The sequence below is a fragment of the Falco biarmicus genome, chromosome 10, assembly GCF_023638135.1.
Source record: "Falco biarmicus isolate bFalBia1 chromosome 10, bFalBia1.pri, whole genome shotgun sequence".
Classification (NCBI taxonomy): domain Eukaryota; kingdom Metazoa; phylum Chordata; class Aves; order Falconiformes; family Falconidae; genus Falco; species Falco biarmicus.
Window position 1 is genome coordinate 8549724 of NC_079297.1, and position 16096 is coordinate 8565819.

At 48.8% G+C, this 16096-nt stretch overlaps 1 protein-coding gene across 2 annotated transcripts; it reads right to left on the minus strand.

Annotated features, from left to right (window-relative positions):
* Positions 1–850: 850 nt before the first annotated feature.
* Positions 851–15760, minus strand: SALL4 (spalt like transcription factor 4). 2 transcript variants are annotated; one of them, XM_056354857.1, is made up of 4 exons: positions 15564–15760; positions 5040–7574; positions 4088–4395; positions 851–3000 (listed from the first exon to the last, which is right to left on the minus strand). In XM_056354857.1, the coding sequence occupies exons 1-4, from the start codon at positions 15631–15633 to the stop codon at positions 2578–2580; spliced, it is 3336 nt and encodes a 1111-aa protein (XP_056210832.1). In that variant the 5' UTR covers positions 15634–15760; the 3' UTR covers positions 851–2577. The 2 variants fall into 2 exon arrangements, with proteins under 2 accessions (XP_056210832.1, XP_056210833.1); XM_056354858.1 differs by lacking the exon at positions 15564–15760 and adding an exon at positions 14818–14910.
* Between the last annotated feature and the right edge of the window lie 336 nt (positions 15761–16096).

Below are 16096 nucleotides of genomic sequence, written 5' to 3' on the forward strand. Positions count from 1 at the left end.
TCCTGGAACTACAGTGCTGCTTTTAAACAACTGCATGCTCTGTGTAGACTATCCAAGTGTTGCATGCTTTCTACCTTCCTGCACATCCACCACGTGTTACCTTCCCTCCTGCTCCTATGTTTATTTTACCCACCTTCCCAGACCACCTCACACCTGGATCCTGCCCTCCCCCCACCTTCTTTTTTCATTCTTCCAGAGCCTGGTGGTAGAGCCAAGAGAGCAAGTGTTTCCTTTCGGCTTTTTTTCCCCTCCACTCCCAAGTATGAGCCTTGTGCAAGGGCCACCATGATCAGGCAGCACCCACTGATGGTGGAAGTGTTGCACCTTATGGCTACACCAGTTCTGCACTATTTTCCTCCACTGTTAGCTCCTACGTACAAAATCCATTTGCTACTTTCGGTTATGAGCATTAGAGCGTCAACACTTTTCCATTACCGTATTTCCCATATCAGGGCTGTTTTCAGAGCCATTGTCCTTTGCTTTTTAGGGGAAGTTATCATTTTTCTATGCACCCAGCACCTTCAGGCACTGGCAATTTGATAACTTAGTATTCATTTCCCTTTCTAGGGTGATCATAGTACAGGAATTACTGCACATATTACTGTCATTCTATTTTAGCATGGGAATCAACATCCCTGGCAAGTACCAATCCCTATATCAAACCCCAGCTGTTCTCAAGGAAGTGATCTAGATTCCTCCACTGCTACCTAGTTTCTGTTGTTTGAAGTAACGACCTAAAGCATAACCCTAGATCATGGATTTTAAAAGTCACTGGAGTGAGACAGCATGCTGCCTATTGAACTTGCTCTTCGGGAGACAAATGCTTTACCAGAAAAATTTAAGCACTAAGTGTGAAAAAGCCATCCCAAAATTTATTCTCAAAACGTCAACAAAAACGCATCAGTAGATACTCAAAACTACAGAGTTCTTAATAATCATACATTCACAATGCAGAAACTTGACAATTGGGATGCCTTTTGCATGGTCTATGTAACAATATCCATTTTACAGTGTAAACAGGTACTGGTATGTTCTTACAAGTCCAGCAGGAAAGGCACAACTCGGCATACAGAGATCATAAGCAAGAATCAGGTGCAACAACATTACACAAACTTTTGGTAATCTGCATTTTTGGGGCCTTCCACAACAGAGACTGGACTTGAAGATTTCCTGCAGTCAACAACTAGACTTCTTTCCATCGTTCAGTCCTTCCATACCAAATGCTCACTTTCCAGTCTGGTTTAGATCCCATTACACATACAGTTCCAGCAGACATTAGAGGACTAGTGAAAGGTCAGTCCAGTAAGTCTTCAGGTGCTTCCACTAATACATCAGGTTTTGGTTTCAGATAGTGCATGGAAGCATCTGCTTGAATCTCAGTTCATTACAGTGGTCATTAATAGAAAAATAGACACTACAGCTACAAAAGGAAAAAATGAGGTAGATAACTTAGAATCCAGATGACTATCCCAGCAACCTTCATACAATACACATGGATCATTAATTACCATTTTGGTAGAATGTAAGTTCACAGACCACCAAGAAACTTAATGACCAGAGTAGGAATGCCATCCAAAAAACCCACGAAACATTTAACCTAAGCATGAATACTTCATATTTAAATACAGGTTTACACAGACTGATCTTCTAAATTACCCAAACGAAAAAAATAAACATAAAAAAGTCTCTTGCTAAGGAAACCAGTTCCCATGCCTAATTGCAACAGTCACCTGAGATTCCTTGCAGAGCTTTTAGACCTGACTTCCCAAGGCAAGTCTTCCCTTTCAAGAGAGGAAAAAAAAAAAGTATATACATACCCACCCATGCTTGTTTAGGGCTCTCGGTATTGAAATAAAACATCTAGGAAAAACTGCACATCTTTGGAAGTAGGAGTTTTGGCACTATTAACTGAAGGACTGTCCTAGTAGTAGTATTAAATAAGCAGCAGTCAACAATACAGAGGATTAATTCCTTAGGAGCAGTGATTAAAGAAAAACAGCAACTTTCTCTTCATAGAACTTCTGAGGCAAAAAAGGAATTTAAAAAAAAAAATTTTTTTGTAGTTTTCATAGCCATTATAGTAAAAAGTACATTCAGAAACCAACAGAGCCAAAAATCCAAACAGAAAAACTATTTCTAAGAGGGTGGCAGACATTCTAGGATATTTACCCGCATTAATAGTTTTCATTTCTCATCAGTAAATAGAAGCTTTTCTGTCAACAGTAGGTTGTTTCCACTCTATTCAAAACCCCCAAGTATTTCACTCTAAACAAAGAGGTAACTAAACTTTGGAATTTCAAGTTGTAGAAACTTCTGTAAGGCTGTACACTTTAAAGTCACACGTAAGAACTACTTTGCAAGACCCGCATCTTTCCAAATAGAAGGAAATCCTATTCTTTATTATTTACTATTTGCAAAGCAATATCATGATTGTACTCTGGGCAACTCTTACAAAGACAACCATAAAATCATTTGCACGTCAATAGGAAAATAGGAGGCTGAAGTGGAATCTCTTAAAAATATATGTTTGTGTATATATATATTTGTTCTTTCTGTACGTCAACATCACTAGAGTTTTTAACTAACAGCAATTTTGTTCTCCTCCATGAAGTGAGGGAACTGGTGTTTTGGCACATTGTCTGCAGCAGCACCACTGGCCTTCTCCACATCAGAACCAGTCCCAGACTGGGTCCCATCTATTTTGGAGACCGTAGCAGTATTTATTGCCGAACCACCCCCAATGGTGACTGGAAGGCTAGATAAGCCACCGCTCTGGATCACCGAGATCTCGTTAGTCTTCATTGCTATGCCATTGCTGAGTACCGCTGCGTACTGATTCCATACTGTGGGGTCAATGCTCACTGAAGGAGGCATTATATCCTTTGGAAACATTTCAGATACCTTCTTGGGATCATTCCCCAGCAGAGCCATGGGGTTATCAATAGAAAGCCTTCTTCCCCGTCTGGCAGAGTTATTCCACATGTGAGTTCCTACATGGACCTTGCAGAGGGGAAAAAGTAAAGACAATCATTAATACCGCAGTTCTTTTACGGTATACCCAAGTTCTGCTTCGCTTACAGCCAAGCTGCTCAGTCACGCATGCTCCATTTTAAGTACTTAAGCTGGCTAGTTCTTGTCTTTTTTCTCTTCCTGGCACGTGTAAGAGAGATTCTACTGCCTGACACCACCATGGCTCTCTGAAGTTTACTGCCCAAGTGCTTGTAGGACTGTGTTTTCACACTTCTTGTAAGTGGCGTTGCCAAAAATTCTCCTCTCCCAACAAAAAAATTAAAGCCGCGTTATTTGCTATGAACAGGCTACATTGAAAGAAAATAGTAGCTGATGCAAAAAATAAAAAAAAAAACCCACACCAGGGAATTGGAAGAGAGGCTACACCTAACCTAAAATCTTCCACTCCACAAACATACTGCTAGTGCTTCCAGCCAGCGACTGCTCACAAACTGCAGTGTTTTCCCTACCCACCAGCATTTACGCAAGAGGACTGAAGAGCCTGAAGAGGTTCACATGGCAAGTGAGAAGCCTCTGTGTGAGGGAGCTGCCAGTCCCTTCCAGGGCAAATAGATTAATGTGACAGTGAGGAGAGACTTGCAGCACTTCTGCAGCAAGTGCTCAGACACGGTCCCCAAGTACTTTGTGCCATCTCAGGATTATGCTCTCAGTTTTAGCCCTCTTTGTCCTGCATGGTGCTTCGAGCAGGCCAGTGTAATGCATGTATTCTGTAGGCATCATTTTGTAGCACCGAGTCCATGAAATGTTTACGTCTTGACACATCCAAATCCAAACGAAAACAAAGCAATCTGCTTAGTAAAGGCTAAGCCTTCCCTCCCATCCAAAAAGGAAAGCCAAGGACAGTAGCAAGGATTTCTGTGGGTGGTCTTTAGTAGAGTGCTTAGCAAGTTGTGTGGAGAATCGCAGGAAGGAGAGACAAGAGTCAAAGATAACCATTTGAGGAACTAAATGAAAACCAACGTCATCCTCAACAGCAGGACAAGTATTAGCAATAGTTTTTCTCTCTCTGGTATGACTTTCCCCAACAAAGGGGATCACAACATAAGAGACAACTTACCTTCAGGTTTCCTTTTGTTGTAAAGGCTCTCCCACAGATGGTGCAGGCAAATGGCTTTTCACCAGTATGGGTCCGTTCGTGAATCTGAAGGGCACTGGCAGAGGAGAAGTTCTTCCCACACGTAGTGCAGATGTGCTGTTTGGCGGGACGGCAGAATTTTGGTCGTGGCACGAGGAGAGGGGCAACACCAGGGGAGAGAGCTGGTGGGCCAATGAAATGGCTAGTGCTAATGGGACGCTCGCCAGGCATCTCCATTTTGATGAGGGCTGGTGGGGCTCTAACAAAAGCAGCTGGAATACTACTTCGACCTGGAAAGAAAGCAAAGATAGACGTTTATCCTAACCTCTTCCTGCTTCCAAGCTTAAGTTTGGCTACGACACCAGAGGAGCTGCACGTGCCTGAGGAGCCTGCCTGCAAAGCCCTCCGAAGACACACGGCAGGGCTGCCTCTACACTTGCTAGGATGCTCTGAAAGAAATCCGTTCAATCTTATTTTTGTTGATGAGCTTAGGAGTTTGAAAGCCTCACTTTCAGGTCAAATTCAGATCATCATTAGCCTCAACGCTAAAGACCTCAAAACCCCTACAAAAGAGTCTAGAGTTTTAGTGTCACATTCTTGGGTTAAGCAGTTTTCCATGAAACACAAAGGTGTATCTTTAGAGAGCTATAGGGAGGTTATCAGGTGAGCCCACGGAAGATACTAAGTGCACAACCCCTATTTTTTTAACGACCTCTATGCCACCCCTTGCAGGAGACAACAGCACTTAAGTCTTCAAATTATGTTGAATCTTGAGTCAGGAAAAATTTACAGGGCATACACCCCTATGCAAACAGAGGAGAAAGAAGAGGGGTAAGCTGAGGAGATTTTGGCTCCTGGGAGTTCTTTCAGAGATGGATTTCCTCCAGTCCTACCACCCCACCCCCAGTTATTACCAGCATTTCATATTACTCACCATATTCTCCGTTTGCAAAGTGTAACCCAGGTTCTTCTTTAATGACCTTTCGACCAATATTGCCGTAAGTTAAATCCAAAGCACCGACAACCCCTTCCATTTCTGCAGAAGCGTTCTCAGGACCCTCTGACTTATTTCCCGCGCCTGTATCTTCTTGATTGTTGAAGCTAGGTGACTTTGACCTTACGCTTTCAGCTTGGCTGTTGGCTGGGGACAGAGCCTGGAGCGATGCAGACTCGGAGGCAGCAGGACTCCTGCCATTCTGATAATCTGGATCTCCTGCCACGGAAGAAGAATCATTAGTCATACCATCGCTTTCTGCTGAGCCGTTGTCACTAGACTTCAAGCTGCTTTGCCGCTGCAAGTTCAAAGCGGAGTTGACGATCTTCATTTGATTCTCCAGCGCTGCAATCCCAGAAAAGGTGGCTGCTGTGGCTGGCGATTCTGATTGTGCATCATATGGAGTAGGAGGTTTTGAAGAACTCCTAGGGCCATCCTGAGCATCCAGCTCCTCTTCCATCTCTATGCTTTCCATGGTCTCATCTGGGCGGCTGATGTCTCCGTTCTTCTCAGCCGCAGTGGGATCCACGTCAGTATTGTCGCAGGTGTTTTCTGGCATTGGTGTATTGGGTATTTGTCCCCCCATATGCATGCGGATGTGCTGCTGCAACACAACCGCATTTGTAAACTTCTTCTGGCAAATAGGACACGAATGTTGCATCTTCAAAGGAGTATTGGCCCGGTGGACACCATAATGAGTTTTAAGGTTCCCTTTAGTGGAGAAGGCACGGCCACAGATTTTACACTTGAATGGCCTCTCTCCGGTGTGAGTACGATAATGCATTTTGAGCGAACTCTGGCAGCTCAGCACTCTGTGACAGATCAGGCACTCGTTGGGGTCAGCAGTGGATTTGTCGATATTTTCAACCAGTTGCTGAAGCTTTGATGTTTCTGAGCCTTGCTCGTTTGGCCCACTTGCATGGAAGATGCTCACGCTGCAGGCAGCTTGCGGCGAGCTCAGGCTCTGCTCCGCTCCCGATTCGTGACCAACCGCTCCCGACGAGGAAGAGCCACCCTCGCTTTCTGGAGAAGGCCGTGACTGCAGGTCGCTTGGGAACGTACCAGGCAGAGCCTCCTTAACGCCTGCCAGGCTGGAGACTGCCTGAGGTGCGCTGGTGGCCGCAGAGGTAGGCAGAGTTGGTAGGACAGGTTTGCTATCCGCAATTAGGTTAGACTCATCCAGTGGCACAGACATCCCATACGGGATTCCAGTGCTAGTGGGAACATTGTCCAGGTGCTCAGGAACTGGGTAAGGATTCATCTTGATGTGGGGGTATTTGTCTTTGTGACGCTGAAAATGCACTTTAAGGTTTCCTTTGGTTGTAAAGCGGTTACCGCAAATGTTACATTTGTAGGGTCTTTCACCGGTGTGGGAACGGAGGTGAATCTGCAGGGCACTGTCATTGCCAAAGACCTTGCCGCAGAACTTACACTTGTGTTTGAAGAACGGCTCTTCCACGTTTGGTTTGCTTTCAGACACGCTGATGTTGGGAGGTTTTCCCTTCCCCTTCTTGGAGGAATCTATTACAGACGAAACAGCCGAAAGTGGATTTTGGAAGATGACGGAGTTGGAGGACTGAGGTAGCAAAGGATTCGGGAACTGAGAAATGGAGCCAGGGAGGCTTCTGCTTGCCTCCGGCTTCAGAGGGAAGGAGGAGGAAAGCCCAGCAGCCAGTGAGCTGGCGGCCGCAATGCCAGTGTTAGAATGAGGTAGTTTTCCTTGCTTCAAGGATTCCAGTGATAGGCTCTGGCTTCCAGCTTTTTGTCCGATTAAAGCAACAGCAGCCGACAGCTGCTGAGACATGTGAGCGCCCAGAGCTTTTAATGGATCAGCAGCAGCTGCTATAGAAGGATGCAGGGCATGAGGAGCCATCATGGCAATCTGAATGCGAATTTGCTCCGTCAACTGAATTTGCTGGAGTTGCTGCTGCTGCAAACACACGAGCTGCTCCAGGATCATGGGGATAGCATTAAAACTGGCCGCTGAAGAAGAGATGGCATCAGAGGTCCGCTGGTTCACAGCCACTTTAGTGCCACGTATCGTCTGCAAAGTCACGTTAGTGTTTGGTACTTTGGATTTTGGTAGATAGCTTAGCCCAGGAGCCGCAGGTGTGACGGGGGGTTCTATTTTAAGGTACATTCCTCCTACCGGTTCAGCATCCATTTTTCCTTCTCTCTTTTCCATAGAGCCAGCGCAGCCCTTTGCCTGAATGTCCTTGCGTGTCCTGCTATCCATTCGCTCACTCGGAAAGCTCCCTAGAGAAGCTTCAGAGAAGCTTTCAGGGGGTACTGTTCCCTCACTGTCATTCATGATTAGAACAGGTGGATTTTTAGTGCAATTTTTCTTATGCTCAAGGAATTCAGAGAGATCAAAGAATTCTGCACAGCATTTCTCACATATTTTTGTTTCCTCCGTGCGGCACCTTTTGGAACTCATTTCACCATCTCCGTCACCTGGGACGTCTTGTGGACTCCCTTAAAAGAAAAGAAAGTCAAGTTATTAGTAGCTAGATTTAGACTAAGTACTTCCTATTCTTAAGATCACAGACTTCATCCGAATTGCAGGTTAAAGACACGAGACACTGGAACCAAGTTTCCAAATTGATCCAAAGTCCTGCTCTTTTTGTTTTGCTGCCAAGTTATTTGCAGCCCCCAAAGAAATCTGCATCTCAATTCTGTTTTCAAGAAAAACAATAATATAAAAGGAATCTCATAAGGCTTAGCAGAAAGAGGTTTATCGCAAATCCCTTTTTACAGGTTAGAAGGGAACTGCAGCAAGGCAGCTAGCACCTGCAAAACAGCTTAAAAAGGAACACGACCCAAGGAAGGCAGAGAAAGCATCATAACACTGAGTGAAACACCACATAAGCTTATTTTGTGTTTGTACTTCAGTTTGTAACTCTTCATTAGCCACCTCTCAGAAATTCATGTAAGATTGTTAACACAGGAACTTCAGAGCAGTTCTATTACACAACTTTCACTCCGCCATGATGGAAGTAACTACTACCGAAGAGGGCTGACAAAAGCAAAATTCCAATATTAGCTTTTAAATACTTCAAAAACACACTCTCATGAAAAAACCACCTCTAGAAAGTCAAAATTCTAAAGAAAATATTAACTTACAGAACCTCACACATGGGCACGAGCCTGCATCGATACTCATGATTAGTAGCAAAGCAACAAGCCCTGCTTGCAAAACACACAAAGTCGCTTCAGACCCGTGCACAACACCCTGTTTAGCTGCATCCACAACTCACCCGCTTTTAGGGAGGGAGGGGCAGGGAAAGCAAAGCTGGTCTGCAAGTCCACTCCTGTCCCGCTTCCACCAGTGCCCCACAGGTTAGACTGAATGTTATTTGCACACAGACAAAAACAAAAAAAAAGTATAAAAACAAAACCCCAAACATTCAAGGAAATATCAGAACGGGAAGAGAGGCTATGAGAAATTCTAAACCAAAACAGGATGTTTTTGCTCAGTCAAGCCATCCTTCAACCAACAAAGTAGCACCCAGCTCAAGGCAGGCAAGAATTTGGGGCGCAGGAGCATTCAGGAGGTAGAACTGTAGGCTCCTACAGCCGAGGGGAAAGCAGGAAGGACCGCAGATGCACTGCGGCCCCCGTCAAGTCAAATATCCTGTAACTCGCATCAATGGGTCCCGTTTTGATGGGTGCCAAGGGTACAATCACCAAGTACTTCACCTCCCATGCACCCAGTGGGGCACAGCACACTGCAGACCTCAACCACAACTGAGAACTTGTATTGCGAGATCTCTTCAATTCAGGTCTTGCATCTCCAGAAATTCACCTTGGGGCTCAGCTCCGGTTCCACGTTACTAGCCCACGCTGTTTTACAAGGGGAACCAAAGACTCTGCAAGCACAGGAGCTATTTGCGGCTTTCATTTTAAAGGTGTAACTGAACCACACATCTGATACATGTGTATATCCTGTACATGGCAGGGTGGAGGGGCAGCATGTCCAAACAACTGAAGCACGTTGACTTACTGTTTCGGGGTAGTGTAAAAGTTCTCTAGGGGAAGATATTGCAAACCTTGATGTTAGTTAGGCTAACAAGGGTATTACATGTATATTCAACAAATATACTTACTCAACTGTTTAACGTTGAGTGATGGAAAGTGCACATGAATGTTTAATTTTTAAAAAATAAACAACTTGATCAATTAAAAAAATGCAAGTATCAGAGGCCTGTTATGCTATAGTCTGCAGAGGAATAAATCCAAATCTACATGTACACAGCTCTGTTAGTCATGTACATTTCAGAGTTACAAGTCCTTGAACAGGGAGGAAAGGGGGTCTCAGCACAGCCATGATCAAAACCATTTGGATCCCTCATAGCTAAACAGGGAGAATTAAATACTTTGCTTTCCTCGCCTCCAGCCCAAACGATTCCACAAGTGAAGGAAACAAGTAAAAGCACAATAGTAGCATACATTTCCCACCCCAAATATCATTACATTAATGCCTCTAAAGTTGATTTAACTCTATGGAAAAATACACCGAGAAATCTAGTCTGCAGACAAGCACAAGTAGTATGCGATTCAGAACTCTGCCAATAAATAGGGTTAACCGAGGTCAAGAATGGATATTTTTAAACTCATCTTTTCAAGACTCTGCACAGATATAATAGGAAAGAAAGCACTGCTGTTAAAAAAAGTCAAGAACCTTCCGTAACTACTCTGTACACCGGTTCAAGGTCTTTACTCTACTACTTCCCTAACTATTTCCATCCACCCAACAGGTATTTCATAGAATAGGCTAAACCATCAACACCTCTCTTCCAAATCCTTTAGCATTTAAGGCTGTAACAGTCCAATCTCCCAGGCCCAACCACAGTCTCCCTGTAGAGCAGAACAAGCTCAGGTTTTAGTTCAGAGCACAAAGCTCTTCCTCCCAGTCTCCCCTCTGAGCACACGCATTTCATGCTGCAGCGTGCACCTCCGTGGCAGCCATGCAAAACATTTCACGTGGAGTAGCAATGTCTGCATGAAAGACTGTTGCCCACCCCAAGGAGATATTCCAGGATAACTACGTCTAGACAAGTCCTCAAACTTTTAACTGCTTCAAAGCATCTGATCATTTATCTCCCTTCCCTTGATAATACTTTATTTCTCCACTGATAAGCCCACACGGAATTCAAAGCCCCCATTTCCAGTCTCCAGCACAGCCCATGCCCTGAATTTTTATAATCCTGAGGAGCTCCAGGGGTAACTTTTCTGGTCCCAAGTACCAGTTGCCACCTCAAAGAAAGAAGCTCCAGTACACCGAAGGCACCGTGTTCAGCAGCAGCAGGCGGGCCAGTACCCTGCCTGCTCTTGCTGCCGCTGTCACATTTTGGTTTCCAGTTCCTCTATCTGACAGCAAGGCACTAGCTCAGGACTCCAAATAAATTCAATTCCCAGTTTGTACCAACTTGCTGCGTGGCAAGTAGGGAAGAGTTATGCCTTATTTTCCCTTCTGCCTCTGAAAAAGCCAGTATAATAGCTTCCCCTATGTCAAAAAGGGTTTAAAATACGGGCAGTAGAAGCAGTGTAGTCTCTAGGCTAACAATGGAGCAATTTACTGTTTCTTTAAAAACCCAACAGCTTCTGTGAAACTCTTCATCTTGATTTCTACGTACACCCTCTCCCCAGGCTCAAAGGAGCACCCAGCGCCTGCAATCAGGGCACCCCATTAGCCTCAGCCCCCACGCTGCCCTGCCCCCCCCCCCCCCAGCAGTTATCACTGACATGAACTTAACCGTCTGAAATCGGGGGGTTTCTCTGCCAAGAAACCTCCCTGCGCAGCCAGCCCTATCCACATACTGTACCAGGATTTACCGAGGAGCCCTGCCACAACAATTGCTTGTGCACTTCACTTAACCCTCTCCAAAGGCTTCCCAGGGATAGGACTTCTACTGTTTTTTTTATCTCCCCACCCCCGAATTTCAGGAATGTTATCTCTCAGCATCTAGTTATCCAATAAGTTAGAAGAATGCAGTAAACCCAGCAGGGGGGTTAGATTGAATCACTGGCAAATGGATGGAAAAAATCCACTATTGTGTAGGACAAGGCGGTCATCGACAAGGAAGGCTGATAAAATCCACACAGCTCGAATTAATTTTTTTTTAAGGGAACTAGTAAAAGAGGAGTGAAATAATTCTTGTCTGGTTTGATGTGGTTTCAGAAAAAGTGCTGATTGTCTACCACTCATCTGAGCAATTAGTGATCTTGGGTGTTGGTTTTTTTCTGTGATAAAATTACATTTCACTTGAATTGGGAGGAAATGGAGCTCAAGCCTCCCCCTCCTCTGATATTATCCCCGCCCCCCCCCCCGCGAAGAGTTTAATGTTTTTGGTGATCTTCGTTTTTCCATAACTACTTTAACATAACCATGCACTTCCCCAGTTAAAATTAACTCATGAAGGTTTAGCAAGTATCCACTCCAGTCCTAGACGTGGAAAAACTCTGCCAGTTCCCTGCTACTCTGCAGCATCTTGCTTCCTTCGTTTTTTCTTTGGTTTGGTTTGTTGTTTGGTTGGTGGGGTTTTTTTCTACCTCCCCTGTTCCCAGTTGAAAAGCTAGGACTTCCAAGAAGTTACACTATCCAAAGTTTCCCTTCTTCTCCCACTGTAAAACAGCATTTAAAGCATTTTAACTGTAATTACGACAAGATCACTTACTCCAGTAAGCAAGACACACAGCTGGTTACTTACAGAAATATTCCAAAGGCCTGGATGTTTCCTACACTGAATTTATCAGGATGTTCCTACCCTAGGACGAGCCGCACATGCGTTACACCTTCATCAGGGCTTCCCGTGCCTTCAGGTTCTCTCACGGCTTTAATTTTCCTGCCGTCTACCTGATTCGCCCTGCTGATTACCCACCTATTCGAGAGAAATATCCCGCTCAGAACAGAACCAACTATCGCGACTTGGCGCTTCCGAGGAACAAAACCGAAACGCGCCGCAGAAGTTCGGTGGGAGGCGGCGGCGCAGCACCGCGCTGGCCCCGCTCCCCGCGCCGCTGCCTGGGGCGAGTGGCCCGGTGTCCTGCCGGCCCGCTGCCCGCTGCCCTGCCCGGTGTCCTGCCGGCCCGCTGCCCTGCCCGGTGCCCGGCGCCGCCGCAGCCCGGTCGGTGGAGGGCACTCACGCCCTGCGCTGCCGCCCGCCCGGAGAACCGGCCGCCCCCGGGCGGGGCCAGCCGGCAGCGCGGCACCCCCGCATCCACCTGAGCCGGCCGGGCATGGCCCACGCCGCGGGCTGCGTTATTTATTTATTTTTAAAGCGTTGCTGGAGCTCGCTGCGAGGCAAAGCGGTAACAGCCACCAAAAAGTGGAGGTGTCCCCCCCCCCACCTCCGCCCGGTCCTACCTGCTCGGCGGCGCTGCCTCCGCGGTGGCCCGTCGAGGCTCCCACCGGCGCGGCCCCGGACCACACTTAACACTAATACAGTGTTTAAGACCGAGCTAAACGGCACAAACCCCGCTGCCAAGGTCAATTGCATGAGAGTCCTAATTGTAAGCCTGACATCAACTTACCACCCACAGCAAGCAGGAGGAGGCAAAGGTTAGAGCAGCAGCTCTGTCAAAACGTCACATGCCGCCGAGCCCAGCAAAAGGGCTTCATCACTACAACCAATATAATGTTTCACATACGTAAAAGGAAAAACAAGCCGGGCATCGCCCCCACCCCACCCACCCCCCGGCTCCCAGCACCCTCGCACCCTCCACGCCGCTGCAGCAGCCCGGGCCGCGCAGCCCAGGGCACGGCCGGGAGTGCTCCCCCACCCCGGCCAGCCTGCCCCGCCGGCAGGGGCTCCGGGTGGCCGAAAATAAAAATAAAATCAAGGAAACCACCGCAAAACTCGGCTTTCCTCGTTAAACACACACACCGACACCCCCCTCCATTTCTGCAGAGCTCAACGCACGAACTGGGGATTTAACTAAAAGAAATCTCCAATTTTACTCTCAGGAAAAAGTTGCAGTTTGATACTGTATTTTCACGAATCAATCAGATTTTTAATGGCAGCAACCCAGCACAATGGGCATTTTCAACCCCTTTGTGAAAATGCTAATTTTCAGTACGTAGCCTTATTCTCCAGTGACCACCTGCTGATTTTTTGACCTGTTAATTGATCACCAGGTTAGCAGAACCGCTTCTTAACTCGCTGCATTGTTCACAGAGGTGGGTCCCAAATCGCTTTGCAAAAATAAAAAAACAAAAACAACCAAAAAACAAAAAACCACAGAAAAAAAACACACCACACAAAAAAAACCCACTTGCAAAAAGGAATATAAGGGCTTGATTTTATTATTACTATTATGTATATACTCGATAATGTCCCAGACAAATCACTGCGGTATTTCGAGTTCGTTATGCAGCTTCATCACTTGTTATTTACGGGCACACCTGGAGCGGGGAGCAGCGAGTATTTTGGACGGGGGCGGCCGGCAGGAGGCAAGAGCCGCCGCCGCCTTCCCCCCCCCCCCCCCCCCAGCAGCAGAAGCGGGGATCGGGCTCCAGCGGGGGTACCCGCACCGGCCGCCCCCTCCCCGGGCCGCAGCGGAGGGTCCCGGCGGGGCACGGCCGCGGGGCGGCGCACGGCAGCCCCGGGCCCCGCTCCCCCCGCCCCGGCCCCGCCACCCACGGGAGACAGCAGGAGACACCCCTCCAACCCCACGCAGGGCCAGAGCTCCGCCAGGTCCCCCCAGCCCGCGCCACCGCTGCCCCGGCTCCCGGAGGGATTTCCATCCAGGGTTTTGTTGTTAAAAGAGGAGGGGAAGGGGGGGGGGGAAGCCCCAATAACAACAACAAAAAAGCAGCTGGCCATTGCCCCGGAGAGCGCGGTGCGGAGCGGTCCTCCCCGCCCCGCACACCTCCCCCGCCCCGAGCGGGCCGCATCAGGAGTTATTAACCCTTTTGTTTCAGCCGAGCCGGAGGTGGCTTTCCAGCAGTGGGCAGAGACTTACATGTGGAAACATCACCTCCATCCCCCAACCTAACCATATGCACAAAGGAAAACAGTCATGCATTAAACATGGGATTTATTGCCTTCTGGCCAGCTTGCTGTTTCTTAAGTCACCATTAACCGGACCCAACAATTGCCCATTTCGACTCAAAGAAGAGAGGGGGGAGGAGGAAAAAAAAAAAAAATTAAGAGTCCGAACCTCCTGCGGGCTGGGAATAACCAGCTCCCGTAACGTGCAGTTCTAGGAATGGAAAAAAACAAAACAAAAAACCACCCACAAACCCAGTCCCTTCGGAAGGCAAAGAACCCAAAGAAAGTTCCCTGGGGACGCACAAAGTGTTTGGGCACAACGGCCACAACAGCTCCTAACACGCGCAGCCCGGGTCAGCCCCCGCCAGCCGCCCCTTCCCCAGCCGGGACGTTCCTCGGCAGCCCCAAGGGTGTGAGTAGCGGGGGGCGAGCCCGCAGCGCAGCCCCCCGCCGCAGGAAGATGCTGCTCGGTGGAGGAACGCCGGGCTCCGCAGCCCCGGCCCTTCGCCGCTCCCGCGGGGGGCACTGCCGTGCCCCCTCCAGCCCTTCCCTGGCCGCCCACCCCCGCCGGCAGTTCAGAGCTGATCGGAGCGCAAATTTCTGCTTTTCCCGTAGCGAGGCGCGGGGCTGGAGCTCCCCTGAAAGGGGGGACGGGGACCTGCGGCAGCAGCAGCCCCCCCACCACCCAGATACAAAGCCCTCACGCACACCCCACATTAGCTCACCGGAGTTATTTTAGGAAGTCGGAAATCAAAGATGGCTGGAGGTCAAGCTACAAAAGGTCCAGGGCGATTGTGATCTCCAACAAATAGTCCCAGCGCTTTTTTTTGTTTGTTTTGTGTTTGGGCTTTTTTTTTTTTTTTTTTTTTTTTTTTTTAAGCCCTACAAAAATCCTCATATAACTACCGAGAAAGTGTTAAAACAGATCGGGGACACCAAACTCGAGCCATTTCCTACCCCCGCGAAGATTGTTCGCAATTCCTCCTCCCTCCCCCCCCCCCCCCCCAGTCCCCTCCGCCTTGGGGAGGCTTTGGGGCTCACCCCCCATGCGGCTGCACCCCGAGCGCAGCGGGGCTGCGCCGCCCACGCCGGGGGGGTGTGCGGGGCGCTGGGGGCCTCAGCCGGGCAGGGCGAGGGACCCCTCGGGGCAGCGCTGCCCTCGGGGGCGGCCCGACGCTGAACTCCCCCCCTCCCCGTTCCACCCCCCTCCCGCGAAATAACGAGGTGCCCCGCTCAGCCCCGCGGAACTACACCGCGCCGGGGCTCCGCGGGGCTTTAAGCGCCCCAAAAAGCCCGCGGGGAGCCGGGGGTCGCGTCCGTGGGAGACCCCGCGGGGGGAAGCAGAGAGGCGGGAGAAGCCCGGGGATGGAAGGACCCCCCTGGTAAGCGCCCCTCGCCGCCCCGGCCGCCGCCTCCGCGCATCAGGAAAGTTGGGAGCCGCCGCGGCTCCGCGCCCGCCCTTGCGCCTTACCACTTGCAGCATCTGGGGGCTGCTCCTCGGAGTTGATGTGCTGGGGCTTCGCCTGCTTCCGTCGCGACATGGTGCACCAGCATCGGGAGCAAAATAGTAGCAATTATTTTCCTCTTCACAACAAATTCCTAGAGTTGGGAAATTACCCCCATTGGGCGGAATGCGCATGTCAGAGTAATTATGATTATCAATAATGCATTGCGATTTATCATGGGTCCCTGACAGCTGATTGGCCTGAGTCCAAGGGCTCACAGATTATTCAAATAAGGTCCATTGATCAGGGCGCAGCGGGGCACGCTGGGCGATGTAGTCCCGGCCCTCCCGGGCGGGTGACAAAGGCGGGGGGGGGGGGGGCGGCTGCGGCCGCCCCCGGGCAGCGGGGGTTGGGGGGGGGGGGGGCGCAGGAGCCAGCTCTGAGAGTAAACAAACAAGCCGGTAGCCCGGCTTTCCAGGCTGGCGAGGGACAATACCTTTGTTATCTCACCTGCGCTTTTTATATTGTGCTTTAAAGACTTTATTTTTGGGCGGGTTTT